At 38.8% G+C, this 24,180-nt stretch overlaps 1 protein-coding gene across 1 annotated transcript in view; it reads right to left on the bottom strand.

The window, feature by feature from the left end:
* LOC135218038 (pachytene checkpoint protein 2 homolog) overlaps positions 1-24,180 on the bottom strand; it is a 122,064-nt gene that overhangs the window by 85,755 nt on the left and 12,129 nt on the right. Inside the window, exons 2-3 of the mRNA XM_064254182.1 lie at positions 9,955-10,140; positions 1,986-2,091 (exon numbers count right to left, since the gene is read on the bottom strand). Coding sequence (XP_064110252.1) covers positions 1,986-2,091; positions 9,955-10,140 — 292 coding nt within the window. The remainder of the gene's footprint in view (positions 1-1,985; positions 2,092-9,954; positions 10,141-24,180) is intronic.

Below are 24,180 nucleotides of genomic sequence, written 5' to 3'. Positions count from 1 at the left end.
CCTGGTTTTTTGATGAATTTCATCATAAAATGCACTTTTTGTGATAAAACTATTAAAAAAACCAAGTATGAAAATTTTTAGTGGGTTTTCTTGAAGTTTTAACTAACAAAATAGGCTGTTTTAGCATTTTCATAGGGGTTCCAAACATTCGCGGATTCTAACTATTCACGGGGGGGTCTGGTATGCATCCCCCACGAATACGGGGGACACTGTAATTATAATTCTACAAAATAAAATAAAAATTACTTATTAGAAAAAACATGTATAAGTTAGTAAAATTACAAACTGTCTTGTAAAAGAGGCCCCACAATTGTTTGTAAATAGTAATTTTCAACTTCTCGTGGAAGGTAGGGAAATTTTTTAAAGAATTTTTTTTCACCATGTACATTTGGATATTTTCCTCTTTCCATTGACATTTTTTTGTAAATGGGCCGACCTCAAAGTTTACCCGGGCCTGAGGAGATGCATATCAACATAGTATTTACCAGTGCAGCACGGGTTAAAATATTACTTAAGAAAAACTGATAAAAAAAAAAAAAAAAAAAAAAAAAAAAAGAGAGAGACAATCCATCAATGGTTCAAGTCATAACTGCTAATACTCTAAGTATTAGGAAACAAAAATCTACCTCCACAACTACTTGAAAAGCTAAGTCTCTGGCAGAAGAAGACATCCACACCAGAGAACAGTATTCTAGTAAAGGAAGCACAAATAACTTAAACAGGCTGGACTGATTTTATCACTATTATAAATATATGAGGTCTTACATACAATACCTAACTTTTGTGAGGCATTTGCTGAAACTTTCATTAGATGTTTCTCAAAAATAAGATGGGAGTCAAAAGTTACAACTAGAATAGTTTTGCACTCATTTAGCCGAGTCCCATCCACCTGAAGGGGAGGATTGGATGGAAAATCGTGTGAGATCTACTAACCAATAATGATTTAATTTTACTGAGTTCAGCCTCATACCTCACCGACTACAATATTCACTGAGCTGGTCCATGTTCCCGATGAGGCTGAGGGCCATTTAATTTTTTATAATTGGAGACTTGACTTTACTCACAAATGTTGCATCATTGGCATACTGAACAATGTTTTCTAGGCCAAAAAACACATCACATGTATATAATAAAAATAACAGTGGACCGAGAACACAAACCCTGTGAAGTCCAGAAACAATAGGTCCTGGGTTCACTAATGATCCCTTCCAACAGCCATCTTAACTGCTGTCTGTCTACCTGTAAGTAAATCTTGAAGTAATCCTAAATCATATCCACCCACTCCAAGATTCTGAAGTTTATAAATGAGTCCCTTGTGATTTACTAAATTGAAAGCAGCACTGCAGGTACCTAAACTGCTTCCTATATGCATATTACCATCAGCTATCAATCCTTTAGAAAGAGACAAATAAAAATTGGCCTGTATTTACTGCAGTCTGCAGATATGCCACCCTTTGGAACAGGCACTGTATTATTAAGATGGCGCTTATCTGAAAAGATACTATGTTGACATAAAAAATCTCAAAGAGAGAGCTAGCTGCTGGAAGCTCTACAAAACTTCCTGCTGGAGAGCAAGGCAACCATTTTCTTTTGCTTGCTAGCTTTGGAAGAAGTAGGGGAGGAGGCGGCAGCACTCACTGACTAGGACGAAAATGAAGAAGACAATGATGACTTACTTCTTCTCTACTTGGTTTTGCCGAGTGCACTTTTAACAACAGAGGAGACCATCACCAAAAATGGTGTATATGGCAGTATAAGGGAGAAAAAGCAAACAGCACAGATGTCTTCACGCGACAGTGGTCAAAAGGGAAGTGGAGTGGAGACCAACGAGAGGATGGGGCTTTACCCCCCTCCCGTCAGTGGTCAGCAACTTTGGCTGAAAGTTAAACAGCTGTTCCAGTTGCGTCAGCAAGCTAAATCCTATGTAAAGACCAAAGGTTTGTATTATTTGTGTAGGCACAATTAAATGTTAAACAGTACTTTACCTGTTCCAGGAGGACCATGCAAAAGGACAACTTTGTTCCATGTTATGACGCTGCTTTTTAAGCCTTTCTTTGAAAAAAGGAGTGATGTTCGGACAAATCTTAACAACTGAAAAATTACATTAGGATAAAATCTTGAAAATAAAAAACCTAAAATCTATTAAAGTAATAATAAAGTAATACCCTGAATGAGCCCATGAGGATAATACTGTTTGTTCAGAAATTACTTTTTTTTTTTTGTTCAGATAATTACTTATTTAACACATTATATAAGCTAGGTCAAACTAAAATACAATACTATTCAATGACAAGACCATTCTGAATGGAAGTTTTGATGCAATATAACAGCAACACACAGTATACATACATACTGTTATTATTTTTACCTGAGAAATGAAAATTGGTTAATAGCTACCACTGTCATTCTTTGCAGAAAGAGCTTACTATAAAACTATCTATCAGAGTGAAAAACAAGAGTATCAAAATTCTGTCAGAGCCACAGATTATTTCCTGGTTTCCCTTACTGGTTTGTGCATTATTATTCCGAGAACAAATTTTCCAGCTACGTAAAAAATGAAATTTTTATAATAAAATAAAAATTTGATGTATACTTTACTAATTAAGTTACATAGCTATAGTTTCTATCCGTTGGCCGCTAAAATTTTTGAAATTCGCACTAGTTTGTTTTGCCTTGGCGATACCCACCTGCCCACTATTGAGGGGGAGAGGAAGCAACTTAGAACAAAAATCAGCTGTTTATGCCCTTCTATCCATGAGAAGGGAGGGAGGGCTCTGATAATGTAACTGCTTGGGAAGTACAGTGTTGCATCTGAGCTCAAACAAAAATCCGGAAACTGACCCAAGGAATCATATGACTTTTGTAAACAAAAGTGGTTCGGTCAGTTGCCGCTAATAGGCGTTGTTCCCATGCTCATTTGTGAGGAAAACGGTAAGTACCACAACTAAACTTAGGATTATTGAAAATTATAATGTAAGAGGCATTCTGTGACAACCTTAAAATCCTGTAAGATTTTTAATGGTAGGCTAACCCTTGAAGTGTCGATTGTTGTATCAATAGTTGGCTACAGTCACAACTATTGACAATATACAAAGCATTTGTAACCTAATAGTAATGGTAAAAACTGTAGGTTAGTCACGTGAATCACTAGTGATACAACTTTTGATACTGTAAACAAAACAACTAATTACAGCAATTACCGTAGATAATTACCATAATTAGATGTTAGGATGAGAAAGTTCTCACTTTGTTAAAGAGGTAGGATCTCTATTTGTAATTCTAAAAACCGAAAAGGTTTATAAGCCTAAACATGAATATTTTCTGGAGAAAAATGATAATTTGAAAAAGTTAAACATATTCTACAGAATACAGGCAGTTCCCTGTTACGACGGGTTTGGCTTACGACGTTCCGAGGTTAAGGCGCTTTTCAATTATATTCATCAGTTAAAATTATTTCAAGGGTTACGACGCCTACAACGCTGATCTGGCAGAAGAAATATGACACCAAAAATGCAAAATAATCAATATTTGAAGGTTTTTTTTAATGAAAAATGCAATAAAAATGCAGTTTTCATAGTTTTCAATGCACACAAAGCATTAAAAGTAAAGTTTTCTTAGGATTTTTGACGATGTTCTGGCTTACAATGCATCTCAATAACAAAACCACCATTGTAACCTGGGGACTGCCTGTATAAGCATCGTCATCGTATGCCATTTGCATTCGATTTTGTTTACATTCTCAAAATCTTGGCTGATTGAGCTATCTATCTTCATTGCCATTACAACAATCCACTTGACTGGTAGAAGCTACCGTAATTTAGATATTTCTTGTGAATTAACAAAGCTGGGTATAATAGTGGCACAGCACTTGATTGTATAAGCGTTAAGTGTGATTTTGCTAGTTTTGAACATCAATTTTGCCTCTCTGCCTTAATTTTTTCTTTTTATAGTGACGGCAAATGACGTCGGCAATCAGCCATTTCTCGATTTGGTTGCTTATGTCTGTTCTATAGGTTTACAACTGCTTCATCCATAATTTAAAAAACCAGGAGAGAGAGAGAGAGAGAGAGAGAGAGAGAGAGAGAGAGAGAGAGAGAGAGAGAGAGAGAGAGAGAGACTCTTTTGCCTGGGTTAGGTTGTTACACTGACACATATCCATTAGCAAAAGTCAATAATATTTGTGTATTGAGAATACATAATGATCATTTTAATAAAACCCTTGTTTTACTGTATCTAATCATATTGCATGTATTATTATTATAATATCGAATTATAATACGAACAGAGTGATCTGCCATCTGCATTCTGGTTTCGTTTACATTCTTAAAATATCAGCCAATTTCATTTTACCGACACGACCACTGTCTTTAGACGTTGAATGGAACTTAATTTATGAAAGAAAGCTGGGTCTAAGAATTGCAGCTACTCTACTTATAAACATAGTATTTAAAAAAAAGTGCTACAAGTGTTTCTTTTTTTTTTTTTGCCTGCCAAACATTTTGCAGTCTGCTCATTATTCGTAATTCCCAGATGTGCTTGACTTTCGAAAGTTATGATCTCATAATTCGTAGTTCCCAGTCGTGCTGAACTTCGAGCCTTAATGTTTACTAAAAGGGGCAACATTTTCTTGGTAGTATTTTATAATCAAATTACGTAAAGGGTTTGGCGATATCGATAGCTCCCCAGTTATCCTTAATATCAGGATTCTTTCCCATTTCAAAGGAACACATTTATGAGGATCTACTTCCAATGGGTATTACTCCGCCGATAATGAAATGTCACATTATAAGGCACAAAGTGCCTATGAAAAGTGCCCCTATTGGTTTTTACAAGGATATTTTTATGAGAAAAAATTTAATATCATAATACAGACTGAAAGATATTTAGTTATTTTGTAGACTCTGCTATGATGGTGTTTTTTTACGCCTGTTTACGGCCACTAGTTAGCAACTTAACTTAGAGAATTTTCCTAAAGTTTATGATAACAGACATAATTTGGCTTATTTTTAATATTATATTAATTTCCTATTAGAATTAAACTTGATTTCAGTGTTTTATTACTGGCAACAATAATTATGCTTACTCCTTACAGTACATGTTACGTACCTAGCCTAGACTATGGTGAACTCAGGTCAACCATCGAATTAATGGCTGAATTAGGCGTACATAGGGCAGTTAATTTTTACTCATTTCAGTATATATTTTAAAAATGAACAAAGTGTGTTAAATGGTATGTTATTTAACACTGAACTTATTTAATTGCAATTTATGTGTATAAATGTTTTGTATAAAAAGGCAAGGTTAAGGTAAATAACAGTTGGTCAAGAATGGATTAATCCATTTTCAGTTATTTCTTATGGGAAAAATTCATCCAGATCTTCACTAGCAACTGACAGAAAAAAAAAAAGTTTGTTTTTGGTCTTCCAATGATGCATTACCTTTACTATGCTTTTTCAAAACACTAGGAGCACACACACAAACAGTGTGCATATATGTTAATATTAATGGTTAAAGACACTCAAATTAATTAGCAGTACTTATCTTTTCCTGAGAGAGAGAGAGAGAGAGAGAGAGAGAGAGAGAGAGATGAGGAGAGAGAGAGAGAGAGAGAGAGAGAGAGAGAGAGAGAGAGAGAGAGAGAGAGATTTCTTGATATATCTGACAAGTTAACCCATCCCCCCACCCTATCCCCCCAAGTGAGGCCCCCTTTCTCCAAGTCTTTCAGCAAAATATCAGGATTGATATATATGTATTCATTTAAAATTTTTCATAATTTATTGATTTAAAAACTAAAATCTTATTAATTCACTATAGTATTTTCTTTAATGAAATGATATTATTGATGTTACATTAATATTTGAAAATAGTAAATATGTAATTTTATCTATCAAACAAAAATCATCAACTTAGTATGAAAGAGAGAGAGAGAGAGAGAGAGAGAGAGAGAGAGAGAGAGAGAGAGAGAGAGAAAGAGATAATTTAAATATTATTTTTTATGACTTAATATAATTACGTAAATCTTATTAAATGCAATACAGTGTTCCCCCCCGTATTCGCGGGGGATGTGTACCAGGGACCCCCGCAAATAGCGCAAACTCGCGAATAGTTAGAACTCCCCTCTAAAAATGCCCATATCTGCTTATCTTTAAAGTATCATCCTACTATCAAAGATACCATTGAATTGGTATTATTAATATCATTCCAAGTCATCTTAAACATTTTACCGTTAGAAATATATAAACAGCCAATAACAGAGAGAGAGAGAGAGAGAGAGAGAGAGAAAATAACTCCTTACGATATCAATAGACTGAAAGGAACTTCTATAGGCAAGACTTATTTCCCCTCCCATAAATACATATTATTCCAGAGAAGGGAGAAAGAGAGGACTGAACAATTATGTTTGTCTGTATATCAATTCTTTTGCTGAGAGAGAGAGAGAGAGAGAGAGAGAGAGAGAGAGAGAGAGAGAGAGAGAGAGAGAGAGAGAGACGCCAAATGTAAACCTTATGTAACATCCTACATCAAATTTACCTTAAATTATTATCATATTATGTATTAATCTTAGAGACTGTATCAATATAATTTCAAAGTAATCCTAACCATTAATATCCCTTAAAGGTATATACTGTACGTACGTACATACATACGTACTTCTAACACTTGCAGCCGAGAGAGAGAGAGAGAGAGAGAGAGAGAGAGAGAGAGAGAGAGAGAGAGAGAGAGAGAGAGAGAGGAGAGAGTAGAGAGTTGTCCTTACAGTATTTTAATAGAGTGAACTGGAAAGATTATTGTATTTAAAATACTCACATATGAATTTTGTAATTACATTTATAGTATTATTATTACACATATAGTATATTATTATTGGAAAATATTAATAATAAACTTATTACATGCATGTACCATAAAAAGAATCTCCTCAGAAGGAGGGAGAGAGAGAGAGAGAGAGAGGAGAGAGAGAGAGAGAGAGAGAAGAGAGAGAAGAGAGAGAGAGAGAGAGAGAGTTGCATAAAAACCATTAAATTCATTGACCATTGTATGGCACTGTTACTTGACAAATTTGACAGCTTCCAAGCTCCAAGCGCCACTGGAGTTATGAGAAGGTAGGGGAAATTGATACAGAAAAAGACGAAGGGAAGAATTTTCATTTTGAAGTTAGTTATAATATTATTATTATTATTATTTGAAAATATTAATAAACACATGCATCTACCATAAAAATTCTCTTATCACAGTAAGAGAGAGGACTTATCCTTATGTAAGTGAAATGGAATGGAAAGGTCATTTTTATCTCTTTAAAATACTACCACATACGAATTTTGTAATTACAGTTTTATTATTATTATTAACAACAGAAAATATCAATAAACATTTTACATACTAGTACCATAAAAATTCTTTCATCTCAGTAAAGAGAGAGAGAGTGTGTGTTTATCTCTCTGTTCTCTCAAAAAATACTTATATCGCTTTCAGCGAAACAGAGGGAGTGAGTTACCACTATGACATACATATCCTGTGTGGCAAAAAGGGAGAGAGAGAGAGAGAGAGAGAGAGAGAGAGAGAGAGAGAGAGAGAGAGAGAGAGAGAGAGAGAGAGAGAGAGAGAGAGTTATCCTTAATTAAAAGAGTGAAATGGATAGATTATTGTATTTCTTTAAAATACTATCACATGAATTTTGTAATTACAGTTATATTATTATTATTATTTTACAGTATTAAAAACAAATAGCACATGTACTATAAAATTCTTGAGTCTCAGTAAATGAGAGAGAGAGAGAGGAGAGAGAGAGAGAGAGAGAGAGAGAGGGAGAGAGAGAGAGAGAGAGAGAGAGAGAGAGAACGAGAGAGAGAGAAGAGCCCTACCAAATGTAAACCTTATGTAAACATCCTAGAGAAATTGCATGAACACTTGGTGGCAACAACACAACAGCTCCTCCCCCTCCGTCCCATTACTTGATACGTTTGACAGTTTTAGTACCTGGAGTTTGAGAGAGAAGACTGGGATTTCCTTCATTCTTACATAATTTTTCAAATTTATAAACTAAAATCTTACTAATTCACTTTAGTATTTTCTTTAATGAATAGATGTTATTGCTGTATACATTAATATATTTGAAAATATGAAATCAATTATTTATCATACAAAAAACCATACATGTCTGTAGGAGAGAGAGAAGAGAGAGAGAGAGAGAGAGACGAAGAGAGAGAGAGAGAGAGAGAGAGAGAGAGAGAGAAAATGTGATATCATTTAATACAGTATTAATCAGTACTATTAATATTTGAAAATTAGTAAATCATTTTTGTACCATAAAAATGCAGTCATGAAAATAACATCAAAAGACACTAATTGGTGATGATTTTTGCCGGTAAATCCCGGGAATAGGTGAATCCCCCGCAAATAGAGGGGTATATATGGTCCCAGAGAGAAATCTGAGAATCAGTGAGTCCGCGAATCAGAGAATGCGAATCAGGTGGAACACTGTACAGTATTGATCAATATTAATAGGTATCTGAAAAGTAGTCAATCATTTTTGTATATAAAAATAGCATCAAAATACACTAATCAGTGAATATTTTTCAACGGAAAAGTCAGTGAACTGTTGCATTTTTTGCTGTGAATAAATTATAGACAGGCGCCACAGAAAAACTCGAGAATTGGGGAGTCCATAAATATGTGGAGATTACTGTACAGTGAGGCCCCCGTATTTGCGTTCTCCAGATTCGTGGATTTCTCTCTGGACCATATCTACCCATTATTTGGGGGGAAATTTCGGGGGAAAACTTCAGTGGTATTTTTCTAGGACCATATCTAACCATTATTCGGGGGGAAATTTGTGGTATTTTTCTAGGACCATATCTACCCATTATTCAGGGGGAAATTCGTGGTATTTTTCTAGGACCATATCTACCCATTATTCGGGGGAAATTCGTGGTATTTTTCTAGGACCATATCTACCCATTCATTATTCAGGGGGAAATTCGTGGTATTTTTCTAGGACCATATCTACCCATTATTCAGGGGGAAATTCGTGGTATTTTTCTAGGACCATATGTACCCTCCCATTATTCGGGGGAAATTCGCGTATTTTTCTATGAGAAATATCCAGAAATTCCTGGTTTTTTAAAATCAATTTCATCATAAATGCACTTTTTTAATGATGAAAAATATTGAAAACCAGGTATATAAAAATTTCTAGTGGGTTTTTCTTGAGTTTTACCTACCAAAATAGGCCTTTTTCAGTGTTTTTATAAGGGTTCCAACTATTCACAGGGAGGGGTCTGGTATGCATCTCCCCGTGATAGTGGGACCACTATACACGGTTTCCTTCCTCCTTCCCATAAACTTTGCCCAATGTGCAGGCGACCAAGAACAATGCTCAGCACACATCAATTCAGGATTACAATCAAGCCCCCGGCAAGCAACTAGTGCAGAGGACATAAGGGTCTACATCAACAGGTGAATGGAAGCAGGTACAACCCTTGTTACCAACACAAAGGCACACACTGCGTAGCAGCCTTCCACTTAGATGATTAGTGGGTTTGAGACAGTAATCAAAGAAATATCAAACACGTAAGTAGTCAAACTCAACAACAAAAGAAACAAGAAAGCTCCCACTGGGAAAATAGAAGCAAAATAGCAATCAGGGTAGAGTTGAGAAACACGTCTGCATAGCACATCATCCGGAAGCAAATCGGAATATAACATGTAGGAACAATTAGGGTTTTGGATTATGAAATAATATGGCAAACAATACAATTAACATTTCAGACAATAACAAAGAAGGAAAGCAAATGGCAGTTGTGCTGAAAGCAAAGGGAGGGGTTTCCCCCCTACCACTGGTAGTTAACAACCTTGTTTGAAAGTTAAACAGCCATGTCAGTTCATGTTTGCAAGCCAAATCCTATATAAAGACTGAAGGTTTGTATTTGTGTAGGCTAAGTTTCTCATATCTACCTGTTCTTTAATTGGCTCATCATATACTAGATTCTCCCACAGGTCTTCAAATTCAAGCGCGGGCAACATCCAATGGGTAGCAGCAGGAATCTCTTCCTCACTTTCTTCCAGTTCCTCAATACCAGGACCACAGTGTTCTAGCTTATATACATAATAATCTATTTCCACTGAAGATGTCTCCACATGCTGAAAGAAAATGCACATTTTTTACAATTTTGAATATTACATCATAAAATATATACATCAACACAAGCCAAATACAAGCCAGATTAAAAATTTTAATCTTATAGAATGAAAAATCAAGGAAATAATATCAGCCCTTAACAGGCAAATAATGCCTATGGAACTATATTATCCCACAAATATAACAACCAATATAATTACAGGCAGACAAACTTTACAGGACATCTGAAACAGGGAGTGGGAAATTGCCAGAATTCAACAGAGATAAATAGACACAGTTCAGAAATGATATTGTTATGATACAATAAAGTTTTATACATACTTACCTGCAGATATATACTTAGCTTTAGACTCCGTCGTCCCGACAGAAATTCAAATTTCGCGGCACACGCTACAGGTAGGTCAGGTGATCTACCGTCCTGCCGCTGGGTGGCAGGAATAGGCAACCATTCCCGTTTTCTATCAGAATTTTTTCTCTCTACCACCTGTCTCCTGCGGGGAGGCGGCGGGTGGGCCATTAATAGTATATATCTGCAGGTAAGTATGCATAAAACTTTATTGCATCATAACAATATCATTTTTATACATTCAACTTAACTGCCAGATATATACTTAGCTGATTGGCACCCTCGGTGGTGGGTAAAGTAGACAGCTAAATACTGAGTAGACAGGTAAACAACATACGTTGTAGGTAATAAAAATAAATAAAACCTTGGTTCCCATCTATTTAGACGGAGGGTTGACTACCTAGCTATTGCTTAGGAGTCTACTCCGTCTCAAGAGCCTCAGAGAGGATGTGACCTATGGCTAAGAGTTCTTGTAGGTCTGTCAATGGGGTCTTATCCACTTATATGACAATACACCTATGCCTAGTGGCATAATTAAGGAGCACAACACCGATCCCAAACACCTGATCCTAACACGAGGGTTAGTGCTTAATTTGAAAAGAGTTATCCCCAAACTCCTTTCAAAGAACCCCAAGAAAAAACACTACGTTAAATAAAATTAACTCACTAGTTAAGGATCAGTGTCGGCTCCCTCTCCCAGCAACGTATCCGCAGACACGTATAAACCAAGAGAGAAGGATCTCTCTTAGGTTAACTTGACATCCTTCGTGTAATGGGAAGTCAACACAGAGTTGTATCTCCCGTATGTGACAGCTAATATGTCCTTTATGACATATTGTTATGGAAAGAACAAGAATTCACAAAAGCTCGCACTTCATGCGCTTTAATTCTCAAGCTGTTTTGAAGGAATCATCAGTCACTTATGAAGTGCTTTAGAGATCACACTTGTCTCAAAGAAGACCAGGGTGTTCTTTGACATGGATCTCTTCTGGATGAAGCCTGAAGCCTGTCTGGCGCCTCGCGCCTGGCTGGCTCCTCGCGCCTGTCTGGCGCTTCTAGATCTTCCTTCGCATTGCGCCAGGCTAGTTCTTATGGAGCTTTTGGCGCATTGCGCCAGGCTGGCGCTTCTGGCGCACTGTGCTAGGCTGGCGCTTTTTTGGTGCCTGGCTCCTGGCTGGCTCCTCCTCCCACTTGCTGGAGCTTCGAGCTTGGTAGTCTCGAGGCTGTTTGGCGATGTCCATCTCGGACACTCTTATCTGTCTGAATTGCTCGCCTCTGGCGCATTTGCGCCAGGTTGGAGGCCCTCTCCTTCTCCGCATCAGACAATGACAGTGTCCCTTCGAACTGTCTGCCTCTGGCGTTTTTTCGCCTGTTTTGGCATTTGGCGCCTGGCTGGCGCTACTCTGTCCGAAAGTCCTGAACAACCACAAGTTTTTTTTATTAGAGACTGGAGAAGGGTGGAAGAAATTCTTCCACTTTGAGCTTTTGGCCTCTAGCCAGGGGAGGTGATTGTAGTCAGCTACATCCAGTAGACGATAGGATATCTAACAGTACGAGAGAGAAGAGTCTTCCTCCGAGGAGGATCCTTCATGAGTACTTCCGTTGCTAACAAGATCTCATCTTACATGTTGATGAAGTTTCTCGTTGCAGAATCTTCCCTCTCCTTGCCCGAAGGAAGGGAAGGAGCCTGGAAGTCGAAGGAGACTCCGAGCTGAAATTGGGCGGACCCCTGATTTCTTAGCTTTATTTTATATCCCTCTGAATACCTTCTGGGAAGTATTTCGAGCCCTCATCGCACCCCAAAGACTCTGTAGGCAAACGTTTTAAACCATCTCTTCTTCTGTAGATGAAAATGTAAGTACCCTGTCTGGACAACGAGAAAACTATCTGAAAGCGTTGAGTCAGGAATAGAGGGTTTTAGTTCTTTTGCCAGACATACTATGCTGGCAAGAACCCATTGCCGAGTCTCCATTGAATCTGATGCGAGATTCCAATGCACAAAAAATTCACTTGTCTTCTTGGTAGTTTAGGGCCCAGAGAAACAAAGAATTCCTTCATAAAATTTCTTAAAGAAGTTTGATGAGGAGCAGTTCCATCTTGTCGGAAAATGGAATCTGTGGTCACGAAAAGATCCCATTCGAAGTACATGATATCCTACTCTTGTCGTATTGAGGTATCGTATAAGATCCCGAAGATCTTAATCCTCTCCTATCTCTAATTCCCCTTGTAGAGACAGAGTATAGCCTTTTACTGCGTTCTTTGATAGCAGATATATACAGAGGTGATTCCTCCTTCTGAAAGGGAAGAAAAACCGCTATGTGGTTCACAGAGGTATCGGAAGAGGCCAGTTTCCTCATTCCATCTAGCACGATCTGCAGCAATTCTATTTCTTGGCTATGACTCATGTCATTTACCTTGAAAAATCCTCTCATTCATGTCCACTTCCGGTCAGTCTGCACATAGACAGACTCAGAGTGGAGAGGTTGTTAAGGTCCATTTAAAATAGATACTGTTTAGAATATCCAGACTCTTGGAAAAGCCTTCCGAAACATGCTGTGAGAAGAACGGTACCTCCGTGAATCCAACCTCTGACTTCATTAATTATCTTAAAATATCTGTTAAGAATTTATATATATATCTCTGTAATTTATATATATATAGGGGAAAAAAAGACTAAGTTTATTCCCCCTTCAAACTGGATGGCGTATATTGCTACCTTTCTTGTTTTGAGAATAAGGAAGCATTCTAGAGGAAACTTCTTCGTCTTCAACATTGCGAAGAGATGTATGAGGAAGACGTATCGCAAGTTTCCACAACTCTCTTTCCAACTAAGGGTAGACAGACGTTAATAGTTATTATCGAAAAGATTCTCACGGACGTGCAACCTTGTGCAGCGAACCTCTTTAAGGATTGCTACGTTCCCATGTCTGTGTTCCAAACAGGTTCTCTCTTTTTAATGCGAACAGTGGCGAAAAAGAGATTCCTGATATTCTCCTTGAGATATGAGAGAGCTGTGGAATTGGCCTAATTGATTTAAAAATCCTTTCGTCCTTCCCTGGGATCGAACCCCCTTTCAATTAGACGGGGAACGAAATCGGAACGAATCGTGACTTTACTTAGCCTGCTGTCAGAGAGGCTACTGAACCCTTTGGTTAACAACTCGCTATATCGAGAAAATATCAAGTCCACTAAAATGCTTGCAATTCCTTTAGACTATGTGCAGAACATCTGTACCTCTGTCATGGGTACCCGCGCCATCTTATATGCTATTTCCGTTTCTTGGTAGGAAAAAAACTATATAGGCGTAATATAGTCCATTCAGGGAAACAAAACTTCTGCCACGAAGAAAACGGTTTCCCATTAGACTCATCCATCTCCTCACTGAGCATGCTCCGTTCTCTAATAAGGCTATGCTTTCGTAGGCATGAAAGCATTATATAATAGTGCTCTACCTCGGTAGAATAATCTATAATTCTGTTACATTGCGGTAAACAGCATTGAAAGGTTGTAAGAGATCTTTCTATTGAAAACTTCTTAGCAAAAACTCAGACAATGTTATTCATGCTTGCCTACAAAAAAAATCCTCAATTCGAGGCTAAGTCCGTGATTTGTAAGGGAGAGAAACGTACAGTCAGTCAATGCCGAAGGAGAGAGAGATGTAACCAACCGACATGACCGAGAACCAGATGGTGGGACTGTATTGGCTTACAGAGACAGCAGTTCTTCTTTCGCTGTCTCAGTACATTCTTCCTGAGTTGCCAGGTTATTCCATCAATGAAGGAATATGGTAAAATTATTCTCGAGCTTAAGGAAGTATCCAATAATGCATATTAAGCGAAACATCCTTCTTTAAATACAGAAGCTGAGTCGGTGTTGTCATAAGAAACCCTTTAAGTGTAATCCTTACCTAGGAAATCCCTGGAAGGACACAGGGAATTCAGTTGGCAACCATAGTGTAATTACGGTATGCGCATATGACTCGACCATACAGTATTCCTATACAGAAAATTCTCTACTCCACTCTTTCCTTGCCGAGGCAAGGAGAGAATGGAAAATTTGACTATCTTCGTTCTGTTTTCGTTAAGAGAACGAACTAGTATTATCCAAAGGAGATCCCAAGTGAGAACCGAGGATCGAAGAGAATCTCTTAAGCTTTCTAATCTCTTGGACATAAGACTAAAAGGACATATTCTACGCATCTATTACTTGGAAGAGCCTCTAATCAATGAATGAGAGCTCCTCCGAATCTTGTCCAAGAGAGCTATCAGCTAAGTATTGAGATCTTTGTGAATGAGAACTAACCCATTAAGATACAAAGAGTATAGGGAAATTTAATCCAGGCACTCGTTAAGTCTTCATGATTTCCAACCAAAGAAATTGCGGAAGGGACAGGATTTCCAGTTCAGATCTAGGGTTTACGAAAGGAAAAATTGATGTTCCCTTTCCGCAGTCATTCCCTAACGCCGATGAGTATGAATGAAGGAGAGAGTCCACGTTGAGAGGAACTGCCTGTTACAGCAGTCTTCTGAATATTGGAGAAGATCTTCTCTCAGTATCAGAATCATTCTGACAAAAGCGACGGCCGCCTGTGCGACATCTTGCGCCTTTGTAGGTCACTCACATACTGAAGTAGAAGAGCCCCTATTCGGTGAAAGACTGGCGGAAAAAGGAAAAAGACTCTCTGTTCCTTTGGAAGAGAACTAGAAGTCTTTTCTACTCTCTTGCATGATACAACAGATCTTCCGATTTCTGAAGTCCCAAAGAGGAAGATCGTTTCCGAGGAGAAGAACTGTTGGAAGGCGACCCCAGCCTGAAGGATTCCGCATGTCTGGAACATTCCGCTTTGGGGTAAAAGTGTTTCGCGCTTAGAAAGTTTCTCTTGTGCGGAAGGTTCCGCGCGACTGGAAAGTTCCGCGCATCTGGAAAAAGATTCCCGCTTGTGGAAAGTTCCGAAGCGTATGAAAGGCGATCCGCGCCTGGAAAAGTTTCCATGCGTCTGGAAGTTTCGCTTGTGCAGAAGTTCCGAGCGCTTGCAAAATTCCGCTTGTGTGGAATGTTCTGCGCGTTTGGAAAAAGATTCCTGCTTGGAAAATTCCGAGCGCCTGGAAGGCGATTCGTATCTGGAAGCTTCCGCGCGTCTGGAAGGTTCCGTTTGTGCGGAAGGTTCCGTTCTCTTAAGGAAGGAAACTCGCGCCTGGAACGTTCCATTCTTGTGGAACGGTTTTTCCGTGCGTCTGGAAAAAGATTCCTGATTGGAAAATTCTTCCGCTTGTCTAGAAAGTTCGGAACGTTCGGAATGTTCAGGAGCGCCTGGAAGGAAACTCGCGCTTGGAAACGTTCCGTTATTGTGGAAGGTTCCGTTCGTCTGGATAGTTCCGAGCGCCTAATAGGCTCCTCACTCTTGGAAGGTGCCTCTTGCTCGGAACGATCCCATGGAAAGATCCTTCAGTTTGTCCACTTGATTCTAAGGCTCTTCACTCTTGGACATTTGTTTTCGCTTTGAAGGCGCCTTGCGCCTAGAAAGCTCCTCTCCCGGAAAGTTCCTCCTGCCTGGAAAGTGGCTTCTGTCCTGCCTGGCGCTCCTCGCCAAGATTGGTCTTCTAGGGCTGAAGAAAAACCACTCATCTATAGGAGCTAGTTGCTTGGGAGAAGGCGGAACATTCTCAGGAAGCTCGGACACAACTCCACACTTCATGGAAGAAAGCGAAACAGGAGATCAGACTCTGGTTCTCGCTTGGAGGGAGGAACGTGGCTCGCGCTTGGAACGTTGGAACGCGGCTCGCTGCTGGCTGCTGGAACGTGGCTCACCGCTAGACTGCTGGGGAACGCGGGTCCCGCTTCTAGCCCAGATGGCACTTAGTGTTCTCTTAACTTTCCGAGAACACGCTAGATCGTCCCGAACTCCAAACAGTCCATTCTTGTCTTTTCGGATGTAAGATGAAGAATCGAATGAAGAGACGCACATTTTTTAAGGATGCCTTTGCAATGGCCCACTCCTTGGCAGTCTGGGATGCTCCAGAACCTGCCGAGGGGACGCCTGATCTGGTGGGATTCTCCGTAACCTCCCCGTAAGGCTTTTGACATTCCTTCTCCTCTGGGCTTGGGAGCCTGGAAGAGGAACTAGGCTGGGAGCGAGATGGAGCCGAACAGAACGCACCCTCCAACTGGCACTGGAAACACTATATTCACTTATTACCTTTTTAAGAGCTCCGCATTATGAGCTCTCTAGATTTATTTCTTCACAAATTTTCACAAGATGAATTTTGTAGTTTTCTGTGAGGTAAGAAGGTGATGAGGATGCAACAATACTAGTATTGTTTAATACTCTAATTGCTCGTTAATACGAGACATATTAACGCTTCTAAAGGAAGCGTTTTTAGTAATATGCTTTCTGACTTCCTTGAATAGGAAGTTAGAGTGTTTAAATTCCTCAATCAAGCTTTTTTAACACTTCTTACACGTATTAGTGAATAGATATTAAAGTTTCCCTTTATTGCAAAATATGTGAGTGTCTACCGACAAATTCGGTAGTTTCACGTAAATTTTTTCTTCGAAAACTCGAAGCTAAATACATTAAAAAGTTACTAAAAGCGTATGCCAAACCAAAGACCCAGTACTTCCCTGCAAAAGACAGCCCAGAAGATCGATGGCGATGAAAAACGAAAATCAAGTCAGGAGGTACCGCAAACGTTGTTTACAATACGGGCGACCAGAAAAATTTCTGATAGAAAACGGGAATGGTTCCTATTCCCTGCCACCCAGCGGCGGGAAGGTAGATCACCTGACCTACCTGTAGCGTGTGCCGCGAAATTTGAATTTCTGTCGGGACGACGGAGGTGTCTAAAGCTAAGTATATATCTGCAGGTAAGTTGAATGTATAAAAAGAAAAACAACTTTGATAATCTTATTTATGATTAATATCAAGAAAACTGGCCCAACAACTTTATTTGTACGAGCAAACAAGTATCATTAGTTAGTTTCATTCACCAATCACTTACTAACAAGTAAATATCATGGCACAGCAGAGGACTGCATTCCATTTAATGGTATTAAGAGCCTTTATTCTATAAGAATACTGTCACACAGAATACAATAATTAGTTACAATGGGTCAGCTTCCTTTGTTTTCTGCTTTGAGGCTACTTATGACTTTAATGTGATACAAAAAAGTAATAACTCTGGAAAGGTGTGATCCGATTTACTAAACATCTGTCATATTATTTATATTTTGCTTCTTCTTAATCTGGCTCTTATTCATTCAAAATTAAATGAGAACATCTTCATACCCACAGTCATATAGGGAGGACAAAAGACTATAAGTAAAATGGAAATACTGGCATACAGTGTCGTAGGAAAAAGCTATGAAATAATATTGTATAGTCTCATTATGACAGCAATCATACCTCTTTGAAAAAAGTACAGTGGTTCCTGGAGATACGAAATTCAATCTGTTCGAGGCGGCCTTCGTATCATGAGTTTTCGTATCTTGAACCGCATTTTACATGTAAAATTGCTAATCCGTTCCAACCTCCAAAAACACCCAGTAAATTTCATAATAAAGATAAATTGACCTATAAACAATGAAATACTACAACAATTTAGACCATTCAATACCTAACTTATTACGTACTATACTCGGTTTTTTTCCATCTGTCCAGCCGCCTGTGGTGTTGTGTATGGTAACACTGCGCTCCTGGGCTTTAGATAGTCACATTCAGCTTACATTCACAATAATAACAATATCCTATTTCGAATATTAACGGTGTAATTCGCATACAGTAAATATTATTAAAACGCTTTTCAGTTGCAAATGTACACCCCAAATATCCCTGTTTTTATTTTACTAAAATTTACACATAGCGTAACTATTTAAAGCCCGGGAAGCAGTGTTACCATATGAAAACACCACAGGCCGATGGACAGATGAAAAAAACAGAGTATAGTAGTACAATATGTATGTACCTGTAAATAAAGTGTATTAGTGTACATGGTATACAAGAAATACTGTACGTACACACGTACGTATGTAGTTAAAATGTGGAAGCTTACCTTTCGAGTGAGGCTATCTCCGAAAGTGGCGACAGAGGAGGAGGACAAACAGAAGATACGTACACTTAACTTTATGAAACATAAAAAAATGTCAGGAAAACATAAACTAAACTTTACGAAACACATTAACAAAACTGTAACACTTAACTTTACAAAAAATTTAAAATTAAATCTTATTTTTGTCTTTATTTGATTTTTACATTTTTTTTTTATTTTTTTTTTACTTTTTTATACATTAGTTTTTTTTTTTATAAAAAATTTCAACTTCTTCACCACTTTCAACTTTCTGTTTTTCGTAGTATCACTTGGTTCTTCCTTTTTGCTTATTCCTACTAAAGGCCTCTTTAAAAAATAATGATCCAAGGAAGATTGCTTCTGCCTGCTTTTGACAATGTTCCTGAAACGACTCAGGTAAACGTCATCGAACTATCGAACTGTGCAAGCATAAGACCTATGTAAGCCTTTTCGGGGTGGTCTTTTCTACGAATGATTGCACTTATGAAAAGCAACTAGAGCATCCTTAATTTCTGCCGTTGTCATAGAGTCGTCGTCCTCCTCCTCCTCGCCTTGGTAGAGATCCTCTTTTTGAACGAAGTTATGTTGCATTGCTGCCAAACTCCTTTCAGTTCATCCGTCGTAAGCTCCTCTTGGTGCTCCTCGAGAAGGTCATTGATGTCGTCCTCGTCGACAACCAGCCCCTTGGACTTGCCGAGTGCAATGATCTTGTCACGATCTGGTTGCGAAAGTTTCAGGATCGTCAACTGTTCCTGAATCTGCAGCACCAGCTTCGCTCACGTCGAATCCCACGAAGTCTCGGGCGGATACGGCATCAGGCCAGAGTTTCCTCCACGAGGAATTCAACGTTCGCCTCAAAACCTCCTGCCAAGCTTGGTTCGATGAGTCGGATGCATATACAACATTGAAATGTCCTCCTTCCAAAATTCATGCAAGATGAGGTTTGTGGTATCGGTGATGTCGAAACATCTCTTGAAAAGATGTTTCGTATATAGCTTCTTGAAGTTCGATATCACTTGCTGGTCCATGGGCTGGAGGAGAGGGGTGGTGTTAGGCGGAAGATAAAGAACCTTGATGAAAGAATACTCCGCTAGGATATCTTCCTCGAGGGCAGGAGGGTGAGCAGGGGCATTGTCCAACACCAGCAGACATTTCAGAGGGAGACGCTTGCTCTTCCAAGAATTTCTTCACTGTCGGGCCGAAACACAGATTTACCCACTCTGTGAACAAAAGTCTTTTTACCCAGGCTTTCGCATTAGCCCTCCACATCACTGGAAGCTTCTCCTTAAGCACTTTGTGGGTCTTGAAGGCTCGAGGAGTCTCCGAATTATACACAAGTAGGGGCTTCACCTTGCAATCCCCACTGGCGTTCGAACAAAGTGCGAGCGTAAGCCTGTCTTTCATAGGCTTATGCCCGGGTAGCTTCTTCTCTTCCTGCGTGATGTACGTCCGACGAAGCATTTTTTTTCCAAAAAAGGCCAGTCTCATCACAGCTGAAAACTTGCTGAGAACTGTAGCCTTCGTTGAGAGTCATCTCATCGGACGTCTTAATAAAGGCTTCGGCCGCTTTCGTGTCTGAGCTGGCTGCCTCCCCATGCCGCACCACCGAATGGATGCCAGTCCGTTTATGGAATTTTTCGAACCACCCATGAGAAGCCTTGAACTCTGGGGTTGGCGTCGATGTCCCTTCTCCTCCATCGTCTTCGGCCAGGGGCAATCAATCACCAAAATAGCGCTGGCCTTGTGGCAGATTGCCGTCTCCGTTTACCATATTGCCAGCAATTTCGTTTGTATTTTATCCAGACAAAAAGCAGCCTTTCCATTTCATTGTGCACGTGGCTCCTCTTGCTGGACAAAATAGTCATGCCACCCTTGGAAGGTGTAGCTGCTTTGATGACATCCTTATGCTCAACGATGGTGCCTATTGTCGACGGATTTCGGCCGTATTCCTTGGCGATCACACTCAATCGCATACCAGCTTCATACTTTTTAATTATCTCCATCTTCGTCTCCAAAGAAAGCATCTTCTTCTTTCCGTGAACTTCAACTTTCTTGGGACCCATGACTATGTATATACTGTACGTAATTATGTTATGTAGTATACATATGTAGTAAAGTTCTCACACAACACGATAAAGTATACTACAACGAAATCACTAACGAATTTACGTTAATAAATGAAATCGTATAGAACGAACGAATTCCGCATGCTTACGATACTGATGATGCCGCGAAGTGGCCGAAGAAGCACGCCTCTACGTAGACGCACGATGGGAGAGATGCTGACCAATAGGAGAGAATTATCTTATGGCCTGACTAGCATCAGGAACCAATGGGGAGATGCGGAGGATGGTGGTGAGTCTACTCAGTTGGCGGCGTGCAAGTTTTAAAATTGTTATCGGTGGTCCGAGCGAATCTTGGACTTTACAGCAACAACCTTTCGTATCTTGAACAATTTTCGTATGTAGAGCCGCAAAAATCTTTGTATTTGCTTTCGTATCTCGAGTTTTTCGTAAGTTGAGCCTTTCGTATCTCGAGGTACCACTGTAGTTTATTTTTTCCTATACACTGCATGCAAACCAAAAGTCTTTAATTTGGTTATACCTTCAGCATAATCTTGTCCAGTCACTGAAGCTTGGTAAGAAAGTAGTTAAATAGCCACATTCAAGGGGGGTTGGTTAAAAGTGGGATTCTCATATAAGACATCAAGGACAAAAGTGAAGTTGGTTGTGTAATTCCTATAAAAGACTTGGGTAAGTATATCTATGAAAAAATGTGAAGGTTAGTATATCTATGAAAAAAGTGAAACATCTTGAAATTGACAATTTAATTTTACTGGACAATAAATTTCTGTCTCAATTGTACAGACTCACTCTTTAGGATGGAAGTATTGTCCAGAGATTATGACTAGTGTTGTTCTACCGCTGAAAATATCAATTTCCTGGTCGGATATGGGCATGGGAAGGATGACTCCTGGTGGTTATTAAGGGCGCCGGCCAGCTAATGCCATTTTTTTAAGGACATTCATACCACTTAATAAGGTGACTTGGGACATCTCCAAACTGCCATGACTTTCGCCTCTGACCTTCGGTTTTGTGACGCCAGTGCGATTTATCCAAAAGTAACTATTTTCAAATTCTATCTCCTCTCTTGATACTTAATATTAAGACCCTGGGATTAATACCATATATAGACCTGATGTAGACCTCCATCAAATGGAGTTTTTTTTCTTAGTAATCTTTTTGCTAGATATGATTTTTTTTCATTATGGTAAAAAACAATAACCCTATATATCAGGAAAAAAAATGTAAAAAAAAAAAAAGGAAAAAAATTTGAAAAATGGGCTAGATTTGATTGTTTATTTCAACGTCTTTCTAATTTATATACCAATTTTCAATACTATAGCTTTAAAACTAAGGGAGAAGTAGATAATTTGAAGGTCAATAAGTAGTATAGTTTTGAGATACAGCATTCAAAGTTAGTTTTTCTTTGTATTTTACAAAGACACTGTTAAATAAAAATCATGATTATTATGAATTTTATATTCCTTTTTGGGTATTAGTAAACCAAAACTATGCTATATATCATAATTTAATCATAAATGAAGATCCCTTTGCTCAAAGATTGTTCATAACACTCTCTCTCTCTCCTTCACTAACTCTGCTAATATCACTGATATTATGATCTTTTCAACTTTTATTAGAGCGAATTTTCTTCTGTATGTTAGCAAGATGTTTTGCTTGTCTTTTCCTCTTTGGCATGAAGAAATTCTTGCCAAAAAAAAAGAAAAACAGACATAAAAGCAAGTGAATGTCAGAGGTGAAACTTGAACCCGTACTCCCTCTAATTGTTTCTGATCACACTGAAGGGTCTAAGCTCATAACTTCCTGTCTTGTGATTTATGGAATCTCTACAGATGCCTTTGCTCACAATTTGTTTGATATTAATTATCAAAATTTACAATAACAGAAGAGATACTGCATTTTCTTGTACGGATAAACGTTTTTGGCTTATTGAGTTAACTTTTCTAATTACCTGTAACTATGAAAGTAAGAGGAATTTTGATGAAATATTTTGTATAAGCATTCTCCATAGCCATACAAAGCTCCATGAATGTTATCATGACTTTGCAATTTTTCCCCTATACCACCATATATTGGCTTACTGGCCGACCCCCTTAATGTATCCTGGTATTGTGGTGTTAAGAATGATAGGGCCTTTTGCCCAAGTAAGGTTAATTTGCAACCGTGCTTTACAAAAAACTTTGGTTTCTCGTATGGGTTGCAATAGCTTGGAAGATAACATATTACTGCAAAATCGCATGAGCTCAATATACATAAGTACTATAATTAACCTGCATCTGGCCAACCAGCAAGAATAAAGCTGTAAAAGAATATGTACCAATCATCATTCTTTCATCTAACCTTCAACCAAAGTAAACTGTGCATAAGATGCTGTTCTGTCCCAGCAAAAACTTGAAGCTACAAAACATAGAGTACACAGGTCATCCAGCACATTCTACCTTGCAGAAGCAAGAAGAAAGGAGGGGGAAGGGAGAGAGATAGCTAATAGTAACTCATTCAACCTCCAACCTCATGCCATTGAGTGCTGTACCTTGGGTGAGATTCAGAGTCCAAAAAGACAAATTTTTTAATCAATTTGTATTTTTCATAGTTAACAAACCCTCGGTCTTAACAATAGGATAATCTTCTTGCACCAGCTGGAAACCACTTAAAATCAATCAAAGATTGTAAAGCAAAGAATCTGTGGCATCTGGCAACTCATGCGTATAACAGGTGGAAGCTGGTCACCAACCAGACATAGAACCTCGTGACGCACTAGTCTTTCCCCCATCTCATGAAAAGAAAGTGGGGCGGCTAGAGGTGGGTTGTAAACGTTAAGACCTCAGGTTTGTAAGCTATGAAAAATACAAATTGATTAAAAAAATTTTCATTTGTTCATATGCGGAACAAATCCTTGGTCTTAACAATACGATAGACATACTTGGAGGGAGGTACAAATACCCTAAATCGGCTGGGAGTTAAACCCACCTGGCCACCCTCCTATAAGAACAATCTCTAAAGAAGGGGGCCCAAGCCTGTGAGAGAATAGACAATTGGATATCTAAAAACTCAGCCGTCTGGGTTGAAACACAATGGTATATGGTCAGATTCATTGCATTCAGGGATAAAAGAAAACTGCCTGTTCAAGCAACAAACCACATAAGCCACAGAGGTTTGTTACCACTCCTCACTCCCCTTGCTTACTCCTCCTACTCACCTGTATCAGACCAGTTCCAGCATATACAGGTCTATTCTTCAACCCACCCATAGGAAGAAGAAGGAAAAAAAGAGAAAGAAAGAGGCCAGCCAACTTACTCATTCTCTCTTCCTCAAAATCATCCTCAAGTAAACTACAAAAACATCTTGCCAGGGACAATGGGTGAATTACCACTGGACCTAAGGAAAAAGTGTCCAAAGACCTGTAGGGCAATGTCCTTTACATAAAAGGAAGTGAACATGGACTGATGTAGCCAAGAACCAGCATTCAAAATCCTATGAACAGACAAGTTTTTCTTAAATGTCAGAGAGGAACTTATACCTGTGATGTCATGTGCTCTAGCCTGCACAAAC

The sequence above is a fragment of the Macrobrachium nipponense genome, chromosome 9 (genome assembly GCF_015104395.2).
Source record: "Macrobrachium nipponense isolate FS-2020 chromosome 9, ASM1510439v2, whole genome shotgun sequence".
NCBI classification, from domain to species: domain Eukaryota; kingdom Metazoa; phylum Arthropoda; class Malacostraca; order Decapoda; family Palaemonidae; genus Macrobrachium; species Macrobrachium nipponense.
The sequence above is the reverse complement of the archived record's forward strand: the minus strand, read 5'-3'. Positions and strand labels throughout refer to the sequence as shown.